Source organism: Dreissena polymorpha, chromosome 16 (genome assembly GCF_020536995.1).
Source record: "Dreissena polymorpha isolate Duluth1 chromosome 16, UMN_Dpol_1.0, whole genome shotgun sequence".
In the NCBI taxonomy this organism is placed as follows: Eukaryota; Metazoa; Mollusca; class Bivalvia; order Myida; family Dreissenidae; genus Dreissena; species Dreissena polymorpha.
This window is the reverse complement of record NC_068370.1, coordinates 31,332,883-31,346,670: the sequence shown is the minus strand read 5'-3', so window position 1 is coordinate 31,346,670 and position 13,788 is coordinate 31,332,883. Positions and strand designations below refer to the sequence as shown.

The following is a 13,788-nucleotide window of genomic DNA, read 5'->3' as shown; positions in this document are numbered from 1 at the left end:
TTTACATTTTCACTTTTTTCAAATAAAATGCAGTTGCCTCCCTTCTGTTGTAAACAGGACTAATTTTTGGAGCATTTGCTAGTAAAACTACATAGCTTTAGCTATTTCACTCAGCCATTATTTAAACCATTAGACTAAACCATTCCTTATTGACTTTGTTAAACATCTTAGTTACTTTTTCAGACTACCTTCACACCATTTCTTTGTGACTTAGCTCTTTCCCACTCAGAAGCAAAGTGAAAATGGCTATAGGCAACACAAATAAAACCAGAACAGCCTGCGAGAAACTCACAGGCTGTTCAGGTTTTATGCTGTTTGCTGCTTAATGGTATCTTAGGGTTTGAAATGAAGTCTTTGAAACATGAATTTAATTTGATTTTCAAAGGGATTACAAATGCCATATAATGCAAATCTGACTGGTAAAGGGTTCCATAATATTGGTATGACTCTATAGCGTACCTGTTCCACTAGATTGGTATACTTCTAACGTTTTCCTGAGGGGTTAAAGCCCACTAGATTGCTAGCCCTCTATAGCCTACCTGAGGGGCTAAGTTCCACTAGATTGGTATGCCTCTAAAGCATATCTGTTGGGCTAAGTTCCACTAGATTGATATGCCTCTATATAGTGTACCTGAGGGGCTTAATTCCACTAGAATGATATTTCTTCATAGCGTACCTTAGGGGTTAAGTTCCACTAGAATGGTATGCCTCAATAGCCTACCTGAGGGGCTATGTTCCACTAGATTGGTATGCCTCAATAGCCTACTTTAGGGGCTAAGTTCCACGAGATTGCTATCCATCTATAGCCTACCTGAGGGGCTAAGCTCCACCACATTGGTATGCCTCTATAGCATACCTGAGGGGCTAAGTTCCACTAGATTGCTATCCCTCTATAGCCTAACTGAGGGGCTAAGCTCAACCACATTGGTATGTCTCCATAGCGCAACAGTTGGGCTAAGTTCCACTAGATTGGTGCACCTCTATATGCCCTACCTGAGGGGCTAAGCTGAGCCTGACCGTTGGGCATGCCGTGGTGAGAGGCCATGGCGGCCATGTGCTGGCTGTGATCCTGAGGGTGGGGACTGTACTGGTAGTAGCTGGGGCTGTCAATCTTGGGCGGGGGCAACATCGGGTGTGTACCATTGTGAGGCATCATTATGGAAGCTGAAAGCACAGGAACGACAGCGGTAATGTGTGAACACAAGAACAACACTCTCAACCTAAACTTGATTTTTGCTAAGAGACTTCCTTTAAACGAAAAATTAAATAAAAAACCAAAAGTTGCGTCCCCGATAGTCCCATGCGGACTGCACAAATTACCACATATACATTATGCCCAGTTTTCCCAGAACGCGGCTCCAATGGTGGTCCAAGGTTAACCCTTTGCATGCTGGGAAATTTGTCGTCTGCTAAAATGTCGTCTGCTGAATTTCTAAAATTAGCATTTTCTTCGATTTTTTTCAAAGAATATTATCAGAATAGCAAACAGTTTGGATCCTGATGAGACGCCACGTTCTGTGGTGTCTCATCTAGATCCAAACTGTTTGCAAAGACCTACAAAATTCGGTTCCCGCACTGAAAGGGTTAAGTGTGAAACTGGCGTATCTGTTTAACTTTGATATGAGCCATGCTCTGTGACACTGGGGGTTAAATGCATGTGCGTTAAGTGTAATCTCAGATCAGGGGTGACACTTGCCGCATAAACTGGATTTTTGCTAAGAAGAGACTTATTGTAAACGAAAAATACAATAAAAGAGGAGAGTGTTGGACTGCATGGGCTAATCTGGGAGGACACTTTACGAACATGCATCAAACCCTCTTTTGACAGATCACAGCTCATATGTATACAATGTACAATTAAAAAAGTGCATGACAGTGGTGTTCCGATTGGGTTGTATCATACAAATTCATTGTATAAAGATTTTGTATCACAAGAGCCTGCAAGCGAATGGATTGCATTTTCAAATAATCAAAACAATTAATTTCTACCACTGACACATGACCCATAAAATAAGGACTAAACAGCTGGCTGTTACAGTGTAAACCACATCAAAGAGATCACTAATGAATGCCTATGATGTATGCAATGATGCATGCATCTACTGCTAAGCTAAATGTGAATTCCATATGATAACATTCTTCCCAACGTTTTTATTATTTTAGGATAGAATTCCATGATTTCCAGAAACAATAAAATCATGGTTTTCAAAACATGATAATATCAGATAATAATAGAAGTGATTGACTGAATATTCTTAGATTAACATAATGATTTGAATTTTGTTTCAATAAAAAGCGTAATGAATTATGAAAGCTATTATAAAAGGAAACAAGACCAGTGTTTGTGAAACAAAATGCCCCCTCCTGAGCTTTGAAGGCGCACGGCAGCTTTTTTAGAGAAAAATTGTTAAGTCCAAGAGCCAAAACTCAATCGACCAGACCAAAACTCACACTCCATCTTTAAGTCATGAAGGTAGACTCACATACCAAAAATCAGCTAAATATCTGAAAGTGTTGCGTACAACCCTCCGAAAAACGGTTATTATAGAGAAAATTTCTCAGTCTAAGGCCAATAACTTCTCCAAAAATCAATGGACCGGAACAAAACTCACACTTCACCCAAAGGTCATGTAAGTAGACTCACATACCAAAAGTCAGCTTAATATTTGAAATCATTCCATAAATATACCCTCAGGAAAACTGTTATTATAAAGAAAATGTCTAAATCCAAGGCCTATAACCTTGTAAAAATAAATGGACTGGAACGAAATTCACACTTCAACTGTTAATCATGAAGGTAGACTCACATAACAACAAGAGCTTGCAGGTGCAGACCGCTCATCTATTTTTCTTTTTAAAGGTGTAGGGACCTATCTCAATTTCAAACACAAAGGAGGGAGAGGGGTGGAGTGGAGAGGGGTGTATAGTGTGGGGGTGTGGTAATTTATTACATTATCTTCCAAAAATGCAAAAAAAAATCATTAATTTTTTTTGGGAGGGGGGGGTTCTTGGGTGGGATGGTTGGGCGGTATTTCAAAATAAAATAATAAAAAAAAATATTTGTGTTTTTCAACCATGTTTGAAAAAAAACAATTGGGGGGGGGGGGGGGGGGTATAGTGTGAGGGTGTAGTGGTCATTTATTAGATGATCTTTAAAAAAAAAATTGGGGAGGTAAGAGTTGTTTTGTCCAAGTATCAATCAAATCTAATCATAAATAAGGAAGTTATGGCAATTTAAGCAAAATTTAATAATTTGAGCTTGAGAGTCAAGGTCATTCAAAGGTCAAGGTAAAATTCAACTTGCCAGGTACAGTACCCTCATGATAGCATGAAAGTATTTGAAGTTTGAAAGCAATAGCCTTGATACTTTAGAAGTTAAGTGGATCTAAACACAAAATGTAACCATATATTCAAAGTTACTAAGTAAAAAAATGGCTATAATTCCGTAAACATGACAACCAGAGTTATGCAACTTATCCTTTACTGTCCCCTTATGATAGTTTGCGAGTGTTCCAAGTATGAAAGCAATATCTATGATACTTTAGGGGTAAAGTGGACCAAAACACAAAACTTAACCAAATTTTCAAGTATAAAGGGCCCATAATTCCGTCAAAATGCCAGTCAGAGTTACATAACTTTGCCTGCACAGTCCGCTTATGATAGTAAGTGTTGCAAGTATGAAAGCAATAGCTTTGATACTTTAGGAATAAAGTGGACCTTAACGGGATCTTTTCACGCTTTGGTAAATTGACAAAATTGAAAAAAGTTGTTTCAGATTCGTAAGTTTTCGTTTAAGTTATGATATTTGTGAGGAAACAGTAATACTGAACATTAACCATGCTCTAATATAGCCATTATATGCATCTTTTGACGATTTTAAAACCTAAAAATTATAAAGCGTTGCAACGCAAAACGATTAAATACTTTGGAGAGTTCTGTTTTTGTCGTTAAATTTTGTGAAACTACGAAGATTGCTTATATAAGGTATAAAATACGTCAAGAATGTGTACACGGCGGAATAGCTCAGTAGGCTAAATTGTTTTTACTTCAGGACTCTGGCAGGACTCCAGGGGTCACTGGTTCGAAACCTGCTCCGGGCAATGTTCTTTTCCTTTTTTAATTTTTTTTCTTGATTTTTTACTGGAGCTTTTATGATCCAATGTTTACATTTATCAATATAAAGCATTTAATGAATAAATTAAAAAAATGCCAAAATCTGTGAAAAGGCCCCTTTAACACAAAACTTAACAAAATTTCCAATTTCAATGGTCTAAGTATAAAAAGGGCACATAATTCTGTCAAAATGCAAGCCAGAGTTATCTTACTTTGCCTGCCCAGTCCCCTCATGATAGTAAGTAAGTGTACCAAGTTTGAATGCAATAGCATTGATACTTTATGAGAAAAGTGGACCTAAACGCAAAACTTAACCGGACGCCGACGCCGAAGCTGACGCCCACACCAAGGTGATGACAATAGCTCATAATTAAAAATAAAATAAAATAGATGAGCTAAAAATCAGCTAATTGCCTGAAAGTGTTGCCTTAAAAACCTTCTAAACGGTCAATTTGGAGAAAAGCTCATGGCCAATAGCTCAGCCAAAAATCAATGGAATGGAATGAAACTCACACATCCTTTGGAAGTCATGTAGGTAAACTAACATACCCCAAAAATCAGCTAAATATCTGAAAGCAATGCGTACAAAACCTCCGGATGAACAGACAGACGGAAAGTGCGACTGCTACATGCCAACCAACAGAGGGCATGACAAAGATAGTGTATAACTACATTTGAACCCTACATGTCTAAAGGGTGAAAGAGTTACCACAAAAATACACAAGAATATAAGCACCAGAAACTTATATAATCAAGAAGTTCTAAAAATATATGGAGGATAAACACAACTTACAAGACAGATTTACGATTACAAGATCTAAATAAACTCAAAGAGAACAATTATTTGAAAATCATAATGTTGTTGAAGAAACAGTTTTGAAAAAGTATCAATAAATAACAGCAATCCAGGCAAAACATAAAAAATAGTGTCCATGGTATTTTATTGATTTTGATAGCTGTCTATGTTTATCATGGTCACCCATCAAATACCGTAGTGGAAATGAGAATTCCAAGTCTTATCTTCGCCAACCATGGTAGACCACGTCAAAACAAAATAGACCATGGTGTTCGATGTTTTGACTTTTACAAAATTAATATTTATAACATGTATTATATCAAATACAAATGTTTATTCATTACATTAAAGGTTATGTCTATGTTTTATTTCATCCAAATAATTCACAGTGGAAGTACATTGTTTCTGCTTGATCAATTTCAACTAATTCTTGCACATACATGTAACTGAAGAAAATGAAAGTTGAAATAATGTAAATAACATATAGTACACTTAAGAATGAAACTACAAAACTCCACCAAGACTGATACTCTGAGAGGGGGATGTTGTTTTGTTACACCTCACATGAGTTTCCCATGATAAATGTCCATGTACCAATCCTTGCATAATTTTAATATGCCATGCCATTGGAAAAAACATATCCGGAAAGTGCTATTCTATTTGCTATACCCTGCCTGCAGTTTTAAAAAAAGAGCATAATTTTCAAAAAAAATATCATTAGAAGCGAATAATCGATAGGAGCTTATAAAAATGTACGAAACTAATCGATGTAAATGAGCTCCTGACTTTCATATTAAATCTGCTCGTTTGACTTGTTTGTTATTTTGTTTGTTATTTTACTGAGCATATTTGTTTAGTAACATTAAATAAATATTTTAGGCATCAGAGTATAGCCTCATTCAGAGTATTTTAAATATATAATTTGGACCATTTAAGAGTCATTTCAGAGTCTGCCTTCCAATTCGGTAGCAATAACTCTCCTCTGTGTGCAATAGTAACTACATTGTATATCTCTCAACTACGTGTGATATTTATATATAGAATAGGAGGGCGACAGACAAGTAGGGGACAGAAGAAGGGGGACAGAAGAGAGAGAGAGAGGTACATACATGTAGATAAGGGAAAAGTGTTACAATGGAGGGAATGGATACCAACCATTGGGACTATTGTCGTCGACATCTTCAAATTCAGTCGCAAATGAGTCTACAATGAAAATGACCAGATGATCAATGAGATATGAGTATCATGATACAAAACGGCAATACCTTCATGAGCCTTCCATGCTTAAACCTGATAGTTTATTATTATTATTTTTTACATAATTTTATAAAATGATATGACGTATCTAACACATATCAAACACAGTTATGCATCTTTTGTTTTACTTTTCAATGACGAAACCATGCACATGCACAGTGTTACAAAGAATGACACTGAAATAGCAATTTCTCAACGTCACATTTGATGTCATGGAACGGCTCATCTCATACAAAATGAACATGCACATGTTATGGTTTAAAAAAGTATACAAAACAAATGGGCCGTGCTCTGTGATAAAGGGGTTTAATGCATGTGCGCAGTCCGCAAAGGCTAATCAGGAACGACACTTTCCGCAAAAACTTGATTTTTGCTAAGAAGAGACTTTCTTGAAACAAAAATATCATACGAGCGAAAAGTGTCACACGACACTTAATGCATATTCATTAAACCCCCTTTTCACATCGCACGGCTGAACTGTATTCTAAATTAACTAGTAAATGAAACATGAGGTGTGTTAAACAAGTTGCTGATTGTATATATGCAGATGGCAGAATTGAATAATATTATTTGATAATTTAACATTATAATTGTATATTCAATATGAAAGATGGTATTTTCAACTTATTCCTTCAATGGGACTTACATGAATGAATTATGAAGCAAAGCAATGAAGGGTAAAAACTCTTCTGATATTGAATATGTGAAAAAAGGTTTGTTTACTTAAATAATTTGTGTGTTAGATAAATCAATTCATCTCATACTTTCATAACAAAATCCATGTCTTCTCCACAAGAATTTCGATGACTGTCTGATAATGTACAAATATAGAATTTTATTGTTGTTGTAGTGATTTCAATTCACAGGATAAATACAGTTGAGTGATAACTGATCATTTCTCACCATACTAAAGATTCTGAGAAACACACCTTATATTCTGACCTATACCTGTATTGCTATGAGGCACTGTTCTGGGAAAACAGGTCTTAATCAATGTAAGTATAGTCGTCCCAGATAGCCTGTGCAGTCTACACAGGCTAATCCTTTACATTACTTTTAACTTGTATGGAATTTGTTTGTTGAAAGGAATTAACCCATTTATGCCTAGCGTCTAGAAAAAAGGCCTTGGCAAACAGTGTAGAGATGAGATGCCGCATGATGCACCAGGGTCTGCGCTGTTTGCTTAAACTTTCGGTAAGAAATGTTCTAACAAGGGCTGTTTGTAAAACATGCATGCCCCCCTATATGGGCTATAAGTTGTAGTAGCTGCCATTGTGTGAATACGTTTTTTGTGGTGGTGGTGGTGGTGGTGGTGGTGGTGGTGGTGGTGGTGGTGGTGGTGGTGGTGGTGGTGCGGGTGGTGGTGGGGGTGGTGGTGGTGGTGGTGGGTGGTGGGTGGTGGTTATTGATACAATACAAAAATGCAGTAAGCCTTACATTTGGTAAAATTTAAATATATTACAAGGGAGGCAAATGCTGTAACAAAAAGAACATGCATAAATGGTAGTTGTTTCCCTTGTTTGAACCATGCTAAATCCTTAAAATGCCTATTTCCAGTAACTGTGACATTCACCTGTGACCTTGACCTTTGACCTAGTGACCTCAAAATCATTAGCGGTCATCTGCGAGTCATGACCAATGTACCTATGAAGTTTCATGATCCTAGGCCCAAGCGTTCTTGAGTTATCGTCTGACAACCACTTGGTGGACGGACCGACAGACCGACCGACATGAGCAAAGCAATATACCCCCTCTTCTTCGAAGGGGGGCATAAATATAGAAATAAATATACTAGACATTCCTAATTTTGGAAATAAATTGATCCAATTAAGAAGGATGGGAGAGTCCACTAGGCTTAAATGGGTTAACGAAAGCCATCCTAAGTGGAAAGTGTCGTACCCAATTACCCATTGCTGACCACACAATGGGAAGATATTTTACGTACATAAATTAAGTCTGGTTTTCCCAAAGACAAACTCATATATTATTTACTAAGTAAGGAAAAGCAGCTGCTGTCTGCAATACAAACTTTCATTCTGACAACAATTAGGTCAACACTGTCCCAGTTTTGGGTTTTCTAGACAAAACTGCAGTTAACTTGCATGTATAATCCCAACTCCAAAGCCGCAATTTTGATATTGAAATTATAGCTGGGTTCAATAAAAACAACACAAATATCATGCGAGTCTGATGTAAGAAAAATTCTCAAAAAGAGAGTTGTTTTATTGTTAAAAAATTACATACACTTGATATACAAGAATGGCATTCAATACAACAACAAAGAAATCCAAACAAAAATGTAAAAAAGCTAAGATACATTGTATCCTAACAGAATAATATATGTTGGTCATCAAATCATCAAATAAATATTTACATTAAATAAAAGTGAATGTTTATATCTGCATTCGTTTGGGAAGACCAATTGGATTAGTTGTGAGAATAATCTATTATAAAATAACTATTTATATCATCTAATTAGCTGTTGTCATTTGTGACTGTCTAAAATTCTACAGCGTTAAACACGCGTAAGTAAAATATATTTCCCATTATTTAAACAATAATTTCCAAGTCAACTTTGAGTATTTCCATCACACATATTATATAGAATTTACAAATGTTGAAGTAGACCTTATATTGCTGATTTGCATAAACATGATAAGATAACAAGTCCCCCATTTAAATATGCTTTAAATAATTTCCTTAATATTTTCTGTCTGCCTTTCAGTTGAGAAGTCAAAATGAAACACAATCTCATTATTTCTCATATAATGACCTGAACGCTCTCGCACTTGCTCTTCGGCTGACGTACTAAATGGATGTGATTTACATGGGAAATTACTCAAAGATTGTATATAATTTAAGATAATTAAACCGTTTTTTGTTATATGCTGTGACGTACTCACATATGATCTGCTCTCAGCTTATCCAATACGGTATGCAAGCTGTGCACTCATATAAATTATATCACTTTGTCATACACAACGCTGTAAAATAACCTAATATTATGAAATAAATGTTATGGTTTAAGTTAACTTCTAATAAAAAGCAAGCAACAAATTAAGAATTGAGGATGAATTTGTTTTAATGTTATAGCATTAAGGTTAGCCAAAACAAGATTGCATTATGATGATGGGCGAATGACAAGAAGGCATTTCAATTAGAGCAACTAAAGAAATGATTATGTCACATTAAATAATGACGCTCAGCTGATGACCATGCAATCAATTGATGATGATAAAATGAACAGGAAACTGATCAACAAAGATGGCATTGACAATATTATTGCGCTTTAGAACTCATATTTGTTTACAATCCCTGAATACAGTAAACAAACATTATTCATACAATTTTTATCAAACAGCATACCGGTATACAACGTTAAAGTATTTATATCAGAATCAATACATTTTATTATGAAATATTGTTCTTTAATATATTATTTTTTTATGTGTAACTGAATACAATTTAATATACATCAAACATAATTTATAATTCCTTTGGGTTTGCATTAAATTGTTAGCTTTATAAATCTGTATCTTATAAATGGAATATATCTGCCACTTTTATAAATTTATTACCATTTAAAATCGGTTATTTGCCACAGACCTTCCTATCCCCAGCTCAATATGACAAGTGCTTGCCCCCATCCCATTTCTTAGGCAAAAAATGTGAGAGAAAAAAAGAAACAAAAGAAAGGTTTTAAGACTCAAATGTCAAACTAAGAGTTTATATCATGCATGCAATTAATCTTGCCAAATGATACCAGAAAAAAGTGGTATCTTGTGATATCTGAAGGAATATATCACAATTTGTCTTCTGTAATCTTTGTGTCAGAATTATACAGCGATCACCATGTTAAGGGGGACTATGTGCCAAAATGCTAATCAAGAAAAATAAATATTTTAATTTGCTGATATCAACATAAGACAAGGTACTTTGACCGATTAACTATTGCTTTAATGGTTGAAAATTGAGGAATGTACGTGTCACCTGAGAATTAATGATGTCAATAGGGCAAGCAGTTCAACAGAACTTTTGGCATAAGAAAATACTAGTAGTACAATAATATAACAATATTTAAAAAAGAGAAATGACAATTAGATATGAGAATTTGATTTGTTTGTTCAAAACGAATAAATATCTTTTTACTGGCAGGATTGTTACCCAAGGGAAAAAAACACTGTTTCATTAACAAATTGTACACGTGCTATAAAATGACCCAAAATTCATGCATTAGTATTTAATTGATGGACATGTTATTTCAGTCATCAGCACATGATGATATAGGTGAAAGTGTTTTTTTGCAGACACATTTATATTACTTTCGTAACACTTGAGCTGTGACAGTATTAAACTGATATTTCCACCCAAAAATTAATAACAAATGAAACAAGATGACAATAAATATAGGCATTTCTTGGCATTATGATGATATCTGAACATCCTGCACATATCACCAAATAAATGATAATAATGTTCAATACCTGATGATAATGTTTATGATGTTGTCTGTCTAATTTAAATACAATTATGGTTGTTACAAGAAACAATCCCAAGCATGGAGGGGCAACACACCAGACTCTGCTATGGGAACTTAGTGAAATGTCTCCATTTAATGCCTTAAACTTGTAAGAATCAAATTGCCTGAAATGTTGTTAAGCCATTCTGCCATGGAAGAGATAAACCATTTTTTAATACAGGCTACAAGCAGACCAGTCAAAAACAGACCAGATCCATTCCCAGCCATGTTTACGGATATGACATCATAAAGACATACAGGTTACACAGGTAATTTGTTTGCATGCATAATACTTACGTCTCGTGACGCGCATTAATTCCCGAGCACTGAAAACCCCTGTGGCCATAATACTGTCATTGCCAGAAACTCCCGAATGAATGTTGCCTGGCACTGAAACGATTAACATGCCCTGATGATGATGGTTAGATGATGATGGCAACAGTGCGAGAACTGGAATACACAAGGAGCTGGAAGGTGCATAGAAATCATAAATAACCATCTACCACTCAGATATGCATTTCAACATATTTGTAGTCCCTGAAAAATTATGGCAAATTTAAGACCTTTCTTAAAAGATTCAAATTTTAAAGGCTTTGTTTAAAAACCTCAGATACTGATGAGAAGCAAACAGCATAAAACCTAAACAGACAGAGAGTTACTCGCAGGCTATTCTGGGTTTTTTTCTGGTTGCTTATAGACATTAACAATTTGCTTCCGAGCGGGAAAGGGTTAAAAGAAAGATGTTGCTATTTTTTAAAATTAAATTGCAGGGATAAATAAGAAAACTCGCAATAAGTTCAAGAAGTTTCAATTAACATCGTCTATTAAACTGGCAACATATGAACCCAGTCTTAAGAAGCGCTAAGAGTAGTTCTGATTGAAAGTTTTTTATTTGTATGACAGTTTTAATGAATCTGTATCAAGTCTTTTGTATATCTGACTACAATATTGGTCTTGTCCACTCTTGGCAAAATTCCATTCCTTTTAAAGCATGAGTAAACTATGTGCCTTTTTCACTTTTCCTAGCAGTAAATTGTGTACTTTTTCCGCCTTTACTAATCACATTTTAGTTGATAGAGCACGGCACATTGAATAAAACAAGTTATGAGGAAAATTGACTCAAAATTTATTTATTCACTATTATTTTTAGTAAATTAAGTGCAATAACTCTGAAGTGTCTGGTGCGAATTGGCTGTTATCCAATCTGGCGTCATTTTATGTCAACAAACATTTACAGAAATTTTATTTAAGATTCAATGAAAACTGTAAGTTTGAGAAGGCAAACAGAGAATTTCCCATTTTTAAACAAATAAAGGGAAATAACTCTTCTTCTGGCAATTGAATGGTTATAATAAATTTTCCTTAATTTTATGTCTAATTTCTCGAAAGTTCAATCAAGATTTAAAGGAAACTATACGAGTAACAGGGCAAAAACAGTGCGTTTTGCCATTTTGTATTAGTAAAGAGTCAATAACTCGAAATGCCTAGCGTGAATTTGCTGGTTAACAACAATGATCTCCATTTAATGTCAAGAAAAAAAATCAGAAAATTTGGTAAAGATTCTATGAAAACTGTAAGAGAAAGAGAACGAAACGGCGAATTGAACAGTATTTATATAAATAAAGGGCTATTGCTCAAAAATGCCTCGTACAAATCTGCTGGTCATAAAACATGGCCTACATTTTATGTCAACAAACAGTTCAAAACAGTTTAGTTAAGATAAAATGAGAACTGTTCGACATATAAGTCGCCTACCAAAAAACCACACGACCATCCGCAAAAGGTGATCCCATTTTATGTCCCAGCAAAAGACAGGGAAATAACAATGTACATGGCTTTATGCAAGTTTCAAACTTGGCCATAGATGATAAGCGATGGATTAACTGTATGCAATAATGTTTCAAAAGATAACCAAGTAAAGAATGATGCATAAAATGAGAGAAAGAACAGATCAAATGACAAAATAAGCAAAAGTTCATTACTGTAATAACAGCTTGCAGATATGAATTTTCCACCTGATGGGCTTTATTTCTTCATTTCAAATGATAACTACATCAAGACTGATAAACACTCATCCCTGCAACATCTTTAAGAATTTTCTGTGCAGAAAAATGTGTTTTTGATGGATGTTTTTATCACGATCATTAAGATAACTCAATTACACATATCTTGGGGATAATCAAATTTTCGGAAGAGTGAAAACTTCAAGGAAATGGTCTGTGGATATGGGGTATTAGGCCGAAAGCAACGCCATAGGGTTAACAACGTGGGGTTAAATGATGTCTGTCTGGAACATCACATAACAGAAAACCACAAATTACAGATATAGAAAAAAAACAATAAGTCAAGCTGAGTTGTCTCCCTTTAGTTGATCAACTTCATGTAATGAGAATGAATTTTATATAAGCCTCCCTTTGGCTAGATGGGGTTTGATGGATGTGCATTAAGAGTTATCTCAGATTATCGTATACCAGAGACTACACTTTCCTCTTTTATGCATTTTTTTGTTTAAGACAAGAATTTCTTAGCAAAAAACAATTACGGCGGAAAGTGTTGTCCCTGACTAGCCTGTGCAGATTGGCCATCAGGGACGATACTCAAAGCACATGCCTTAAACCCTGTTTTCCCAGAGGCAGGCTCATTTATAGGTTTGGTAATGTCCCAACTCTTTTTACTATAATACAAAGGGCAATTATTGTTTTTATAGGCGACGATTCTATAATTGTGCAAGTGGCTGCATCAACGAGGTTATAAATTACATGAACTTTAAATTGGACAGGCACATAATCACTTGCAAAATATTGACAGAACACTAGCGGGTTGGAATACAAACGGGAGGGTATTGTCTATTAGCTACTATTGCTACATTTAAGCTTCTGTTTTACTTAAAGGAAAACTTTATACCAATTTTTTCATTTTAAAAACCACAGTGATTTCTGTTTTTTCTTTCAAACAAACAAAATATCAAAGACCTTTGACGTCTATATTTACAGTGATTTTTTTTGCTTTAATTTGTTACAGCCTGTGTCTTTTGAATTGGGAAAATTAGCGGGATAAACCGTGAAATTGGGAAAAATAACACAATAAACCATGAAATTGGGAA

The 13,788-nt window shown here is 35.1% G+C and overlaps 1 protein-coding gene across 3 annotated transcripts in view; it reads right to left on the bottom strand.

Moving 5' to 3' along the window:
* The window catches only part of LOC127861439 (nuclear factor 1 A-type-like), a 94,361-nt gene that overhangs the window by 30,957 nt on the left and 49,616 nt on the right, over positions 1 to 13,788 (bottom strand). For all 3 annotated transcript variants that reach the window (XM_052399921.1, XM_052399922.1, XM_052399923.1), the window contains exons 5-7: positions 10,983 to 11,075; positions 6,065 to 6,112; positions 994 to 1,164 (exon numbers count right to left, since the gene is read on the bottom strand). In XM_052399921.1, coding sequence (XP_052255881.1) covers positions 994 to 1,164; positions 6,065 to 6,112; positions 10,983 to 11,075 — 312 coding nt within the window. The remainder of the gene's footprint in view (positions 1 to 993; positions 1,165 to 6,064; positions 6,113 to 10,982; positions 11,076 to 13,788) is intronic.